The sequence below is a fragment of the Zosterops lateralis genome (assembly GCF_965231275.1).
Source record: "Zosterops lateralis genome assembly, chromosome: W".
Lineage (NCBI taxonomy): Eukaryota > Metazoa > Chordata > Aves > Passeriformes > Zosteropidae > Zosterops > Zosterops lateralis.
This window is the reverse complement of record NC_139801.1, coordinates 15,322,100-15,339,257: the sequence shown is the minus strand read 5'-3', so window position 1 is coordinate 15,339,257 and position 17,158 is coordinate 15,322,100. Positions and strand designations below refer to the sequence as shown.

The 17,158-nt window shown below is 36.7% G+C and overlaps 1 protein-coding gene across 9 annotated transcripts in view; it reads right to left on the bottom strand.

Annotated features, from left to right (window-relative positions):
• LOC310922222 (chromodomain-helicase-DNA-binding protein 1-like) overlaps positions 1–17,158 on the bottom strand; it is a 117,886-nt gene that overhangs the window by 40,643 nt on the left and 60,085 nt on the right. For 8 of the 9 annotated variants that reach the window (XM_083882653.1, XM_083882652.1, XM_083882656.1 and 5 more), the window contains exons 4-15: positions 14,985–15,086; positions 13,607–13,674; positions 11,180–11,329; positions 10,635–10,888; positions 6,103–6,328; positions 5,123–5,223; positions 4,684–4,862; positions 4,012–4,139; positions 3,699–3,915; positions 2,989–3,078; positions 1,509–1,699; positions 104–292 (exon numbers count right to left, since the gene is read on the bottom strand). In XM_083882653.1, coding sequence (XP_083738779.1) covers positions 104–292; positions 1,509–1,699; positions 2,989–3,078; positions 3,699–3,915; positions 4,012–4,139; positions 4,684–4,862; positions 5,123–5,223; positions 6,103–6,328; positions 10,635–10,888; positions 11,180–11,329; positions 13,607–13,674; positions 14,985–15,086 — 1,895 coding nt within the window. The remainder of the gene's footprint in view (positions 1–103; positions 293–1,508; positions 1,700–2,988; positions 3,079–3,698; positions 3,916–4,011; positions 4,140–4,683; positions 4,863–5,122; positions 5,224–6,102; positions 6,329–10,634; positions 10,889–11,179; positions 11,330–13,606; positions 13,675–14,984; positions 15,087–17,158) is intronic. The other variant, XM_083882657.1, reaches the window with a different exon arrangement.

Here is a 17,158-nt window from a genome sequence, read left to right as displayed (position 1 = left end):
TCTCTCAAAATATCAGTTAAAATTGCATTATGAAAACTATTACACTTCAGTAATTTTTATATAGAGATGTATTAAAATAGCAGGAATTAGTGTCATTACTTACTTGTAATATTGCTTCTGCAATGCACTCATTTCCATCCTCAAAATTTGTTCAACCTTAGCAGGTAAAGACTTTTCTACATCTTTTTTAACTCTTCTGAGTAAAAATGGTTCAAGTTCTTTGTGAAGACTTGCATAACCGAACTCTCTCCCTTTGCCATGCTCCTCTTCAAAATCTTCCCAGGAAGAAAATCTTCAACATAGAAAGAATAAAGGTAAAATAATGACATACCATGAACACAGACACACAAAGACCATAAATATACCATATGCACAAACACAAATGGACTTCTTCACTACTCCCCTGTTTTATTAAATAAGTTTCTGAATTTGCATCTCACAAGAAATTCCAAATATTTGGTCTGTAAATAGGAGAATGGAAATTAACAAACTTTTGCAGAATGAAAATTCAAAACAAACTCCTGAATCTTAATTTCTTCAGTGAAAACACAATCTTTTATTTTTCTGCATGGAAACACAGGTAGGATATAGAAATTCAATTATATTTCTCAAGAGCAGTATGAACAAGTAGTTGTATAGCTGGAGGAAGTGCAAGAGAATCAACCAGATACCTTTTGCAGCTTGTATGGACTAGCTGAAATGTGATTATCCTCTGGTATGTGCTAACAGACTAGGAGAATGCACTTTGTGATCAAATGAAGAATAGGTGCCAGACAACAAACTTAGTGGCTTTGTTTGCAAGGTTCTGAAGAAGTCAATGCAATGCATAGCACCGAAATTAATTGGAGCTACAATGCTTTGTATTTACGTGATATTTGAAAGGAAGATGTGCTCTTATTTATTCCAAATATAAACAGAAGTCAGTATAGAATAATGTCAAAATAGTAAACCTATTCTATGTGAATTGTAAGGGCAAATTGGCTGCCTGAATCATAGAATCATGGAATGTCCTGAGTTGGAAGAGACCCACAAAGATCATCAAAGTCCAACTCCTGGCTTTGCACAGGACTACCCAAAGAATCACATCATGTGCCTGAATGAATCACTGAATATTGGGCACTATGGTTTTCATTCATGGTACTAACACAGAAAAGATGACATCCTCAGTCTCATTCTATTTCCCTACAGCAAATCCATATGATTTTCCTTTTAAATTAAGATGAAGCATGTTTTCAAGGTTCTGAGCCATACATCAATCCATCCTTTTCTTGAACTGCCAAAACAGAAAAAGTGACAGTTGCTACCAAAACAATTTATCCAGAGCAGCATGAAAAATATGCTCATCTATTTTATAAAAAATATTAAAACTATTTCACAATGCAATTCTTTATTGATTCTCCAATCACTACAATACTTGACCATAAGAAACTTGACTACAACCCCCCCCCCCCCCCCCCCCCCCCCAAAAAAAAAAAAAAACAAACACACCCCTCCATCACATTCCTTACTTTTCTGGCATGATGAAGTGCAGCAAAGACCAAAGCTCTTTAAGGGAGTTTTGCAGAGGGGTTCCAGTAATAAGAAGACGATGATTAGACTTAAAGTCTATTAAAGTCTTGTACAGAAGGGAATCATCATTTTTTAAACGATGAGCTTCATCAACTCCTATAAATACCCAATTCAGACCACCAAGGAATGACTTCAAGAAATTGGGGAGAGGGGAAGACATTATACAAGTTAATATATCATGCAATGTCTGACATTTTACATGAGGTTATATATATATACCATCACTCCTTTCATTTTAATAAAAAAGGACGCCTATACGTTTTTAGTATTAATTAGGGGTTTTATGTTTGCTAGATTTAACAAAAGGCTATGCAGGCATCCCAAGATTTAAAAGAAACTATAAACCAAGTTTATACTTAGGGGGAGGAAGAAGACAAAAAGCTGATCTATACATTTTCAATTGACAAAAAACCCCCGATAAAAATCCAGTATTGACTCTCTTCTTTTCAGCATGTACAAACAAATGAAATAGAAAGTCAGCAAGCAAAACTTTCTTATTATAATTATCATATGCTGTTAGAATAAACAATAACTTTATATGCTACCATCATGAAGAGAGTAGTAATATAAATATATGTAATACTGCACACACAAATACAAAGAAAAAACATGAGATTTCAGAATTTTCAATCACAGGTGTTTGGAGCTATGGACTGGTTTGTTTTTTTCAGTTCCTGGATGACTGTCTAACAGGAAAGTAGATTTTGAGATGCAAAGAAATTACTACAGCAATGTTGTTGCCAGATGAAGAATTGTTTGCAGCTAGTGGGTTAATACAATGCTTATTCTTCAAAAAACACTGGCCTATGGAACCACACTGCTTATTCTGTGGGAAGAAGAGCTGGAAAGCAACCAACCCAGTTTTGCCAACTTTTACTAGTTCACCAGGTGATCAGGTATGACAGAGAGCCCCAGAATAGAACACATGCATAAAGGGGAGGGAACATAGGTTAATGACTTTGGGGAAATGATTATCATATGTATGTTTCTTCTGGGGAAACCTATGAATATGTATGCAAAATACAGCATATAAACAGGAAGTTTCCTGTACTTAGCATGCATTTCAGAGAACATATCCCCTCATACATTCAGCCAAATAAAGAATGTCTGCTTCTTCATGCTACATTGGTGTTAAGGAGTTTTATTTTTATGGATTTTTGGTAACAATGTGAAGCACAAGCAAACTGAAGAAAAATAAGTTTTAGCCACTTGATATGTGAGTTAAGTGAGGGGGCAGAAAGTCTAACCACACATACATAAAATCTAAAAGTGCTTAAAGAAAACAAGCTTCATACTTCCAAGAGTAAAGCTGTCATATTCCCCCATCCATTTAACAGCCCAGAACCCAAATATGTGCCAACTCCAAGGGAATTTTACATTGTACAAATTATTTGTATCTCCCTGAAGAAGTGTCATTACCTTATCCTTCAGCAAAATTTCATAAGTTGTTAGAAGTATATTAAATTTCAATCGCTTGGTCTGTGGATGCATCCATTCATGAGTTCTTATCTACAAGAAGAATCAATCAAACTATGAGCTAGAGAAAAATGGTCTTATTGAACAGGATGACTTCAGGTACTATAGCAATAGACGTTAAGCGACATACAAGAATAAGATCATGAACAAGAAATATAACATATGAAGCTTCTTTTCTTAAAGTTATTAAACAGTAGTAGGAGGGTGTTTGTTAGCTTTTGCTCAGTTGGGTTTTCTTGATGATTTCTTTCTGTGTTTTGGGGTTTTTGTTTGGGGTTTTTTTTTGTTTGCTTTTAAACTTTATTGGATAAGGTTCCTTATATTCTTCCTTTCAGGAAACAAATTAAGATTATGTCTGTTTGGCTTAAATATATCTTTTATGCATCTAAATAATCACATGACAAAAGATAATTTATTTTCAAATGCAAGGTTGCATTTTTAATCCTTTTTATTATTAACCAAGAATAAAAAAATTCACATTCATTCATATCAGATCAAAATTTATGCTTTTAATTTGCATTTTAACCACATGCAATGTTTCAAATAATTATTTGCTCATTCTGAATCAAAATATTGGAGATTACCATAAGACAGGAACATGAAGCGAATCTTATTTACCACTAATATTTCCAATCATACAAAGAAATACTTACCATATTTCTGCTAGTTATATCTCCTAAGTAAACCACAGCATTCATCTGAGGAGCCCAAGTTTGAATCTCTCTTTGCCAAGATGTCAAGGTAGAAAGTGGCACGACTAGCAAGAAAGGCCCATACAGTTGATGTTCGTGAAACAGGTAGTTCAGAAAAGAAATTGTTTGTATTGTTTTACCCAGACCCATTTCATCTGCAAGAATACAACTATTCCCTCTAAAAACAAACAAACAAACAAACAAACAAACAAGCAAACAAAATTTATAAATGCTTTCAAGTTAAAACCAGCAAGACTAATTGAAGACTACTTACTTGCACCATGAGTGGGCAAGCCAGTTCAATCCATTTAACTGATAATCTCTTAACTCTAAACCTTCATGTCCTCCAATATAAGATGGTTGCTTCTTTAGCGCAACAAACCTTGGCCTCTGTTTTAGAATCTGTCAAAAGCAAATTGAGCATCAGTCCTACTACTAAGTGAAGTTACCAAAATATCTTCTTATAGAAACAAAGTAGCAGTAGGATTCTGTTTGGTCACCAAGTATAGTCTTTATTAATGACAAACATCTAGGCCATATAACAATATCTACCCATTTGCAAGCTAAAATTAGTTTGCTGATCTAAATTCCACAACAGAAGTGACAAGAACTCATTCACAAAGGTTACTTTAAAAACAAATTAAAGTAATAAACAATTCCATCTTTGAATGGCAATAAAATAAGTAGGAGAAAATAATCATAGAATGGGTTGGGTTGGAAGGGACCTTAAAGAATATCTAGTTCTAACCCCACTGCCATGGGCAGGGACACCAAAGTCTATTCTTAATAGTAATACTTCCTACATATATAAATATAGCTATCACTATTACCGTTCTGGACGGCATTCAAAAATATTTTATAATATGCATTTTTGAATGCATAAAATAAATCAGCTTTTAAAAAAAAATATTGCAACTGTATAAATCCATTGAAATTACATACTCACCTTGCAGTCCTTAAATGGAGTAGTCTTGGATTGGTTTCTGCTAAAATACTCATCAATACATGTCTGAAATTTTTTGGCAATGAGAGCACCATCTTCCCAGCTACATTCTGAGTAAGGCAGACCTTGCCATTTGCAATAATAATCTGGATAACCAGCTGCTGATTTCTGATTTGAATGAGCTGCAGAAATGCATCAGAGATACTAGATCAGTATTTTCTTTCTGTATTTTAAGAAAGCACTCATTTTAGGTGATAAGACAACATGAACTAGTTTCACAGCAAAGACAGTATGATAACATTTCTCTTCATCAAAGATTTGGTTTTGCCTTAAGATTCTAGGGATATTAATAACCTAAATTTCTTAACTATAAATTCAACATGCAAGCAATAAACTTGTAATATTCTCAACACTGTTTTCTATCTGGTAGTTTGTCACATACCAATTATCCTCTCCACTATTTGATACTGTTTATGTAGATCATCTGTAAGTTCCTGCTGGCAGTTATAATATTCCACATCTTCTGGAGAAGCATTTTTCAGCCTGAAATGGGAAGTCATTTGCAGCACTTACTACATTATGCAGTTCTAAAACTAAGAAAATCTGGCAATTTTAAAGCTCTGAATGTAAGCACCATAGGAATGCTGCTTAGAGAACTTCTTTGGAGAAGCTACGACTCCAGAATTCCTGCTCTAAGTGTTGCATCTGGCCTAGGTACGTTGTCACTGATGACTGAGGAAGCTTATAAAAAGAAATTACTATCAGCTACATCTTATACTAGTCATGCAGATAATTTACAATATCTGTTCTCAATAGTTAGTGTACTTCATACAGCATTTTCACAAAACAGCACAGATGGCTCACTATAAGAATCTATGAGTCACTAAAAATTCCACCACTGTTCATAGATTATATTAAACATACTAATAAACCAGAATAAAATAACATAGCACTAAAATGTAAGGAATTTTTAAATTTCTTGGTTCTGAGGCTTTGACAGAAGTTTGAGCCAAGAAAACTAAATGCTGTAATGTTTTGAGTGCTTTAGCCATTTCTGATTTTTTAAATCTCTGCAGCAATTCCCAAAGAACTCTGATCAAAATACAATCAATGACAAAATTAGTAAAAGTTAAGATTTAAAACAAAACCAGAAAACCCACCACCCATTTTGTTAAAACTTCATTATAACAAACATATTAAAAACTAGGTGCAGAAGCTGCTTCCTTAAAGCCCTGATTTTACAAGATGTGTGAGTACTGTCACTTGCTCAAGTAAAGTTGGTGTGCTCAGAATCTTACAGGATCATAAGGTGTTAGGAAAGCCTCAACTTTAGAGCTTTTGTCTTCCTGTTGTACAGGCACTTAAAAACATCTATATTGTTATAAAAATATGCAATATGGAAATTGTTATAAAAATACTCACCAGCGTTTTGTTTCCTGATCCTTTTTCTTGTAGTTATCCAGTTTCTTCATTCCTTTAACATTTTGTTGCTTCAGTGTTTCCTCAGTTTCCCATGTATTATGGATGTGTGACCAGCCTTTCCATTTAATAAGATACTGTATTTCTCCTTGCTCCTTTGACTTTTCAAACCCGGTATTTGGGTCACCATCTGCCTCAACTGCATAGATGGTGGTTGCAGCACCAGTGGCTAATAAAGAAACCACACCATAAGGCTCAATGCACTGCCATAAATTAACCAGTCAAAAAACACACTGCAGAAAGCAATTTGTGATGCTCTTATATGAAGATGCAACTTGATTAATTATATGTACAATGTTTATGTCAGTCTTCTTATTTGAAGAATTATGATGTAGCTATATTAACACATGCACAAGTATACCAACAAGATTCAAAGAAATCAACCAAAAAACACTGCATCTAACCTATAGTATCTCTTCTCATGAGAATTTTCTTAGTATTCCTAGTCTTTCTAATGATCCTGAGAGAATGCTCCACTAACAATGTTTGCTGTCATCTTTGCTATGTCCTTCTCATCTCTGAGAATATAACAGGTATTGGGAATTGTGCTTAATCAGCCTTGAGACTTCAATAGCCTACTATTCAATTATTACTATGGATGCCATAAATAAAATTTACAGAATCAAAGAATGGTTGAGGTTGGATGGGACTTCTGGAGGTCATTGGTCCAACCTCTATGCTCAAACAAGGTCAATTAGAACCAATTGCCCAAGGCCATGTCCAGATAGCTTCTGAATATCTCCAAGGAGGGAATCTCCACCACCTCTCTGGACAACTCCAACATGCAAACTGGTAACAACAGATGAGTAGAAGGATGAGGTTTTTTTCCCCAGTCAAGGCAGGAACTGATGTGGCAAAGTCTCTCCTATTGTAAAGGAAGATCAGGTTTGAGACCACCTGAGGAATCTGAACATAAATAAGTCTTTGGGACCTGATGAGATGTACCCTAGAGTCCTGAGGGAATTGGCTGATGTAGTTGCCAAGCCACTCTCCATGATATTCAAAAAATCATGGAAGTCGGGTGAAGTCCCAGGTAACTGGAAAAAGGAAAACATTGCACTCATCTTTAAAAAGGGTAGAAAGGAGGACCCTGGAAACTACTGACCTGTCAGCCTCACCTCTGTGCCCAGGAAGACCATGGAACATCCTCCTAGAAGCTGTGCTAAGGCACATGGAGGACAGGGATGTGATCTGGGACAGCCAGCACGGCTTCACAAAAGGCAAGTCCTGCCTGACCAATCTAGTGGCTTTCTATGATGGAGTGACTCCATCAGGGGACAAGGGAAGGGCTACAGATGTCATTTATCTGGACTTCTGTACAGCCTTTGATATGGTCCCCTGCAACATCCTTCTCTCTAAATTGTGGACTATTTCATGCATAAGGAATTGACTCCATGTCTGGATGGAGATCAGTGATGAGTGGTGTCCCTCGGGTCCATATTGAGACCAGTGTTATTTAATATCTTCACCAATGACATAGATTAAGTGATTGAGTGCACCCTCAGCAAGTTTGCAGACAACACCAAGCTGAGTGGTGCTGTTGACACACCTGAAGGATGAGATGCCATCCAGAGGGACCTGGACAAACTTAAGAAGTGGGCCCATGGGAACCTCATGAGGTTCAACAAGGCCAAGTGCGAGGTCTGGCACCTGGGCTGAGGCAATCCCTGGTATCAATAAAGGCTGGGGGATGAAGGGATTGAGAGCAGCCCTGTGGAGAAGGACTTGGGAGTACTGGTAGATAAAAGGCTGGACATGAACCAGCAATGTGCTATCAGAACCCAAAAAGCCAACCGTATCCTGGGCTGCATCGAAAGAAGTGTGGCCAACAGGTTGAGGGAAGTGATACTTCCCCTCTACTCCCCGCTGGTGATATCCCACCTGGAGTACTGCATCCAGTTCTGGAGTCCTCAGAACAAGAAATACATGGACCTGTTGGAGCATGTCCAGAAGAAGGTCATGAAAATGATCAGAGTGCTGGAGCACCTCTCCTATAATGACAGGCTGAGAGAGTTGGGGTTGTTCAGCATGGATAAGACTCCACCTTATTGTGATCTTTCAATATTTAAAGGGGACTTCTAAAAAAGATAGGGACAAACCTTTTAGTAGGGCATTCTGCTTTGGCTGGGATAGAAATAATTTTCTTTATAGTAGCCAGTATGGGGCTATGTTTTGAATTTGTGATAGAAACAGTGTTGATATATCAGGGATGTTTTAGTTATTGCTGAGCAGGGCTTACACAGAGTCAAAGCCTTTGCTGTTTCTCACATCACTCCACCAGGGAGTAGGCTGTGGGTGCACAAGAAGTTGGGAGAGGTGGTTTGTCTTCCCAAGTAACCATTATGCATGATGGGCCCCTACTTTCCTGGCTATGGTTGAACACCTGCCTACCAATGAAAAGTAGTGAATGAATTGCTTGTTTTGCTTTGCTTATGTGTGCAAGTTTTTGCTTTCCCTATTAAACTGCCTTTATCTCAACCCATGAATTTTCTCACCTTTTTTATTTTTCTGATACTCTCCCCCATCCCACAGGGGAAAGTGAGTGAGCAGCTGTGTGGGGCTTAGTTGCATAGGGCCTGTTGCCATAAGATGACGGATAATGGTTTTAAACTAAAAGAATGGAAATTTAGACTAGATATAAGGAAGAAATTTTTTATGATAAGGGTGGTGAAACACTGGCATGGGTTGCCCAAAGAGGTGGTGGATACCCCATCCCTGGGAACATTCAAGGTCAGGTTGAACAGGGCTCTGAGCAACCTGATCTAGTTGAAGATGTCCCTGCTCATTGCAGGGGGATTGGAGTAGATGAACTTTGAAGGTCTTTTCCAACCCAAACCGTTCTATGATTCTACAACATTTGCTTTCCTCCAGTTCTCAGGCACTTCTCCCAGTTGCCATGATCAAAAATTATTGAGAGTGGCCTTGCAGTGACACCTGCCAGCTCCCTCAGTACTCATGGGTGCACTCCATCAGGGCCCACGGACTTATGTACGTCCAGTTTGCCTAAGTATTCCCTGGCCTGATCATCTTCCACCAAGGGTACATATTCCTTCCTCCAGATTTCCCGATATCCGGGACCAGGGATTCCTGAAGACTGGTCTTGATAGTAAAGACTGAGATGAATAAAGCATTCAGCATCTCAGCCTTTTCCATGTCCTGTGTTATCCTGTGATTCAGTAGTATGCCTATATTTTCCTTAGTCTTCCTTTTGTCACCTATAGAGGCCTTTGTTGCTGTCTTTGACAACCCTTGCCAGATTCAATTCCAAGCAGACTTTGGCTTTCCTAACTGTGTCTCTGTATGCTTCGATAGTGTCTCTGTATTTCACCTTCCCTATACCTCCTCTTTGGTTTTGAGCTTTGCCAAGAGCTCCTTGCTTATCTATGCAGGCCTACTGGCAATTTTGCCTGACTTCCTGCTCTTTGGGATGGGCTGGTCTTGAACTATTTCTCCCCTAAACTCGTTTTACTACTCCCCTCCATCTTCAGAATCTTATGTGGGGTAATTTTTAATTAAATACAGTCAGTATTACAGCTGAAGCATGCTAGGAGCAAGAAACAGGCTCGTTTCTGTGAGGAGAGCCAAATAAGGAAGTGGGCCTAACCAGATGCAGGGGACAGATATAGAAACAGAGCATTGTGATAGTAAAAGGCATGTAAAATATAAGAAGTCTAGTCCAAAAAGCTTTTAACAGAGCAGTGACACTATGCATTAGAGTAAGGGGCTAGAGTAAGAATACACTGTGAAAAAAAGAAGCAACACACAAGCAGGACACTGCATCTCATCAGCTGCTGGAAATATGAAACCCCTACCATCATCTATAAAATTAGTTCTAGAAATGCACATGCAAGCACACCACTGAAATTTTATATTCCACCATCCATTGCACTGTACTGGGACTATTTGAAAATAAATAACTGAAATTACAATCTCAATGGTTCAGCCTTCCTAACATCATCCTACATCATTCAGACTACTGGTTAGCTCTCGTATTCATTCCATTTTCTCTTTACCCTCCTGTATAGAGTTTATACCTATCAAATATCAGTAAACTGTACAAATAGTGATGTAACAGTATGCTATGCATTTGAGCGGTATTCCACTTCATTTCTTCTCTTTCACGGAATCACAGAATATGATGAGTTGGAAGGGACCCACAAGGATCATCGAGTCCAACTCCTAGCCCATCCCCAAGAGTCACACCATGTGCCTGAGAGTATTGTCCAAACACTTCTTGAGCTCTGTCAGGCTTGGTCCTGTGACCACTTCTCTAGTTACTTAAGTTGTTCTATGCTTTATTTTATAAGGCTTACAAAAGAAACATCCTTATGAATATGAAAAACAAAATAAGATTACTTTCTGGTATTTTAAAACTTCTCAAAAACATCACAGGTTACTTACAGCTGAGAGTAATTGCTGTTGACATTGCACCACAATGCAGTGCAGCATCTTAAGGACACTGATAACAAAATTACCTCCTTTTCGGCCAATTCGACTATCCATAAACTTCTCTATAGTTTCAAATTCATCTTCTTCAGGCTGTGGGACATCCTCTCCACAAACTTCCAACAAGTCGTCAGAATCTGTCTTGGTTTCTTCAGCTTCTTTGTAACTAACATTGACTGTTGCCTGGCGACGAGATCCTCTCTTGTCATAGTCATCATCATCCGACAAATCAATCTGCCTCTTTTTCTGTCCTGCAATCTTTTTGCCACTTTTTGGCTCAATTCTTGAAGGCAATAAGATACAACACAATAGTGGAGTTTCAACATGGACAATTATAAGCCTTCTGTATTTGTTTCTGAAAACATATTTTTCATGACTGCTCAGTTACACCAATTTCAGTTGGAGCAGACAGAAAACAGGTATTCAACACAAACCACTGGTATGATAACATCTTTTGCGGATTAAAAAAGTCTTCAAGTTTTGTAATAAATATTAATGTTTTCATTTGCCTCTATAGTAGTACAGTACTTGATTACAAAATAGAAATAGCAGATAAAATGCAAGACCTTCTTACCTGCTTGGAAGTTTCCGGCTTTTGACTTTGTTTTCTGGCTCATAGTCAGATTCACTATCTTCACAACTGCTTTTCTCTCTATCTTCCTCTGATTCAGAATCAGAACTAGTTCCTGATACTGACCCTGACCCAGACATTTGCCAGTCTTCACTGTACATATTGAGAAACAAAATAGTAACTTGCATTAGTTTTCAGGGGGGTTGTTTTGTTTTTAAATCAAGCATTCACCACAGGCTTGCTGCTTTAATTTCAACATTCTTCACAAAAATAAAAATGTTATAATAGTCATTTCAGCTGGAATGACAGAAAATTATCATGGATGGATAACAGGTAAAAATACCAAGTGGGTTCAAAGGGAATTGAATTCTGTTATCAAGAGACAGATGTAAAGAACAAATCAGACCAAAAATATGGATTTCTGTATAAAATACAGCTTTAATAATTGAGTTATTTTGACATGAATAAACCCGACATCCTCAATAACTTTAGTTGGAAAGATACATATTTACTGGAACTTACCTATGCTCATCATAAAAACCATAACATTATATTTTGCAAAATCCAAAATTCTCTAATAGCTATATCCCCTGTGTCTCGTGAATAATTAGGAATTTCAGCACAGGAACAAAAAATAATACAGAATCAGACTGAGAAACACACAGAAAGACTTCAACCATGGCAATCAGAGGCACTGGCTCCCAAAAGCCCCAATTGAGCTTCCAATTCAGTGCTTAACACTCATGCAAGATATTATAATTAAGCCACTTGTGACTCCCAGTGGCTGTATCTTTGTTCTCTTGCTTAGCTGAGATATTCTACTTTGCAAGAGGAAAGATGATCCACTGATCCACTGATCAACAGTATCTTACCTCAAACTCTATACAGAGAAATTTAATCTTAATTGCTTGGGTGGGGGTGGAAGAAAAGTCTGGCATGCATTTTTGAAAGGTTGCTAAATCTTTATACTACTATCTATTATCAGTCTTAAGGGGGGTCTTTGACAAAGATGATCAAATAGTACTAATGTCCTTCAAAAATAAAATATTACTCAAAGACCTTTTCATTCCATTTCAGATGAGTAAACCTAAGAATCAGGGCTTTGACATTTCCTTCAATTAAATATGCAGTGGTCCTCAAATTACATTTTTATTGTGGTCAATACATCTGTGTGTCTTGGAAATACTACAGAATCATCTGTCTCCTTAAAAGTTTGGGGGTTTTTTTGTAAGCTGTAAATTAAAAAACACCCAAACAACAACCTCTCTCTCCAATAAAAACAGAAAAAAAAAAAACCCCACCCGAAACCAACCAACTCTCCCACTCCTATGCAAATACACAACTTGGATTTATTTGGAGATATAGAAAACATATAGAACACCACACTCTGTAAAGCTTGGATCCTGTACTAAGTTTATATATAGAAATGAGCTCTGCATGTCAGATAACAGCTGCAAACACTTGTTCAAAATAGGTATAAATCAAAATTGAAGCACTGGATATATGGAGTTATTTGGTTACTAGTTTCTAAACTATCTTTCTGGTAATAGATTAGGATATTAGGTTTAATCACATTCTTAAGTAACAAAAGACAGAATGACACTTCACTTGAGAAGTACTATTTTGCATAACAGGCTCTTTTTGCCCCACCCCTCCTTTCTTGAAGATATTATATTGACAACCCTGAATACTGAGATGATTCAATTAACTGGAGAAGAGGAATGAGAAAACAATTCAATTTCTATACACTGTTCATTAAAAAAATAGAAAACAACACAACAAAAACCAAACAAACCCCACAAAATTACAAACAAAACAAAACCAAAAACACCCCTCCTACACACAAGAGGTCACTACCAATGAGAAAGTATAACCTTTTTCACAAACTATTTCATTTACAGCTTAAAACCAGATCAATTTCAACTTAGATTTATTGACTAGCCAAGATGCTTTATTACTGTCAAACCTGTAATAATTGGAGGGGGAAGGTTGCCTCTAAAGTGTATAAAAATTTGGCATTAACTACGGAATTCCAATTAAAATTTTATCTGAGACAACCTAATTAAGTAATTTCCTATTTCTTCAATAATTTTCAGAGAGGACCTTCAGCTCAAAAACATGCCACAAATAGGACTATTTTAAAAATAAAAAGTGGTGATGAATGTTTTTCAATAACACTGTAGGCAATACAGTCTCTTTTGCTCAGAAATGAATAGTGATATCATAGAACTATAGAATAATTTATGCTGGAAAAGACCTTAAAGATCTATATATATTGATTTCAGAGTATTTATTTTAAAATATTTCAAAATATTAATCAAAATTGAGAAGCGCAAGACTGTATTTCAAGTGCAGAGAAATTAAGACTGGCTAATTATAAGCATTGTGTAACCATAAGAAAAAATTATATTATTTATGAAAAAATCTTACTCTCTATGTTTTTTCTTCTTGGCTTCACTGGAAGAGTCATCTGCAGAATCCTCACTGTTCGATGAATCCTGCAGATGAAGAAAAGAATATATACGATTCATTACCACAAAAAGAATGAAGTATTTTTAGTATTAAAAAGATAATTCAGCTCCCACTTTCAAACTGAAATCCTATTCTTCATGTCTTATTCTCTTCACCCCCCTCAGTGTACCCACTGATATCGAATAAGATCAGGATTGCTACTGATTTCATATTTCTCCATCTAAAACATACCATGTCAGCATAACTCTAGAAACCACTACAAAAAACTGTTTTAAAATATAGTCATTGTGCCTACATACAGTCAGTTTAGACTGCTGCAAGTTAATAAATCAAGATGAAGGTTCTATCAAAAGCCTAATAAAACCTCTTGCCCTTTGACAGCTGTCTCACCTTTCATATACTCTCACATTTAAATACCACTAAGAAAAGTGTTAGAATAGCATGTATGTTTCTTGTCTCTCCACTCCTAAACAAAAAATAATAAATAAATCAATGAACACTTTAAAATTATTTTCCTAAAACCAATCTCATAGAGATTAAATTCAAATCATTTTTACCCTGAAAAAAGAGTCTTCAGGAAAAGAGTACTATTTAGCAAGAGCAACAAACTAATATTTCAACTATATATAATTAACTCCTGTGTTCAGTTTTAATAAGCAGCTAGATCTGACTAAGAGACACACAGAGTAATGATGATTTGCAATAACAATGCTTTTTTTTTTTTTAATAATGAAGGAAATATGAAAGTCTGCTTTCAAATAAATTCTAATTCAGAGTCATTAGTGCCCCTAAAAGATATTTATACTGCACAAAGTCAACTTTTGTTGAGTCTATGGTTTAGGTTTTAAAAATCTCTAAAATTGAAATATGGTTCTTAAAAGACCAGAATTCTTTTATAAGTGTTACAAAAGTTGCAAAAAATCTAGCTTTCTACTCCATAGTGTTTTTGAAAACTTCAGCAGCTACCTTTATATAGGAACAATAGTGGAATTTTTTTTAGTATTTTTAACTGTCTTTATGGAACTCAGAAGGAAGAAATACAATGAAATTTAATACAACGTGACTCGAAAAATTTGTCCATACATCACAGACTATCTAGCTAAAGATATCAATCTAAACTGCCATCATTTTGACACAACTCACCTGAAAACACACAACTAAGTATTCCCCCCGTGGTTCCTCATAAATGTCAGTTATTCGAACATTACTTTTATAGACTAAAACCAGACTTAAACAAAGAGAGAACAGAACTTGGCTCTACATAATTTTATTCTAACATATAGGGTAATGAGAAATGCATTTTTACATTTTATTTACTAACTTATATGTTATTCACCTCTTCTGAACCACTGTCTGATGAGGCTGCCTTCTGCTGTTGTTGTTTCTTGAGCACTGCTGATCTCTGCACAGCAAGTATACTTGGACTGGACTTCCAAAACTGAATTGGAATTCAGATACAAGAGTCATTTAAACCTACTGAAACTTTCAAGTTTACCACATACTTACTTTTCTTAAGCTGAGCAGCATCCCTACTAAGATGAATCTCAATTTCTTTATTAATAAAAAACTCCCTACAAAATACTGCATGCATTAATAATACAGGATAGTATTTTAAAGTAGTGAGACTTCTGTAGAAAGGAATGTTATACAAGAATTGTTGGCACAATTTGTACACTAAGTATAACAACAGTTGTGCAGGCCTCTATTATTACCTCTTTTTTTTTTTTTTTCTTTTTTTTTAAAGTAAAAATTTAAACTGATCTAGATAAGTCCTTCCAGGCCACTTTGCTGATCTATTTTTGCTTCATATGGCAATACTGAAGTACACGCAATCATAGAATCATAGGTTTTCTTGAGCTGGAAGGGACCCATACAGATTGAGTCTAACTCCCTGCTCTTTGCAGGACTACCTAAAACTAAATCATATGAATAAGAGTGTCATCCAGATACTTCTTGAACTCTGACAGGTTTGGTGCAATGACCACTTCCCTGGAGAGCCTGTTCCCATGACCAATTATCCTCTCAGTGAAGAACTTTTTCCTAATGTCCAATCTGAACTTCCCCTGATGCAGCTTCATTCTATTTTCTTGACCTGGTCACCAGAGAGAGGACATCAGCACCTCCTCCATGTCCCCTTGTGAGGAAGTTGTAGACTGCCATGAGGTCACTCCTCAACCTTCACTTCTCCAAGCCGAACAAGCCAAGTGACTTCAGCCACTCCTTGTAAGTCTTGCCCTCAAGACCTTTCACCATCTTGTTCATCATCCTTTGGACACTCAGTTGGTTAGAGCATGGTGCTAATAACCCCAAGGTTCAATCCCTGTATGGGCCATTCTCTTAAGAGTTGGACTCGATGATCCTTGTGGGTCTCTTCCAACTTGGAATATTCTGTAACTCTAATAGTTTGATGTCCTTCATATACTGAGGTGTCCAAAACTGCACACAGTGCTCAAGGTGGGGCCACACCAGTGCAGTGCATGGCAGGACAATCACCTCTCTTGACTGGCTAGCAATGCACTCCAGGGCACAGTTGGCCCTTTTGGCTCCTAGGGCATACTGTTGACTCATATTCAATTTGCCATCAACCTAAATCCCCAGATCTCTTTCTACAGCACTGCTCTCCAGCTACTTGTTCCCTAATTTGCACTTATACCCAGGATTAATCTGCCCCAGGTGCAGAATCTGGCATTTGGTCTGATTAAATTTCACACAGCTGGTGACTGCCCAGTTTTCTAGTCTATCCAGATCTCTCTATAAGGCCTCTCTACCCCTGAGGGAGTCAACAGCTCCTCCTGGTTTAGTATTGTTGGCAAACTTACTTAATGTACATTCAATTCCTGTGCCAAGATCATTTATAAAAACATTGAAGAGAAAGGACCCTAATATTGAGCCTTGAAGAACCCTACTAATGACTGTTCACCAGTTCCATTTACTACAGCTGTGAGTCCGACCCATCAGCCAATTATTCACCCATCATTTTATGGACTTGTCTAGCTGTATGCTGGACATTTTATCCAGAAGGATACTGTGAGAGACAGTATCAAAACCATGAATATAAATATGAATAAAAAACCCCCAAAACACAAACACAAAAAAAGCATTCTTAACAGCCTCTGAATCTTACAGTAGGAAATATTTTACTACCCTTCATGTATATCATATCATCCAAATTAAGACCATATTACATAGAGAAACAGATGAGAACTGAGGTAACTCATCCATTGCATTGAAGAGATTTCTAGACACCACTTTTTTTTTTTTCTAAATTTGGCAGACTTTTTCCCCATACAGAAGACAAGATGTACCTAACCCTGAAATTGTTGTACATTTATTGATATGAAGAAACTCAGCATTAGAGAGATAAGTTTTTAAAAATTTAGAAATAGGAACATTATGTGTGGCTTTGTCTTCAAAAATATACAATATGTTAATACGTCTTCTGCATTATAAAATTTAGGTAATTATCTAACTGTAGGTATTTACCGAAATGAGAACTTAGCAGCCCTGTTT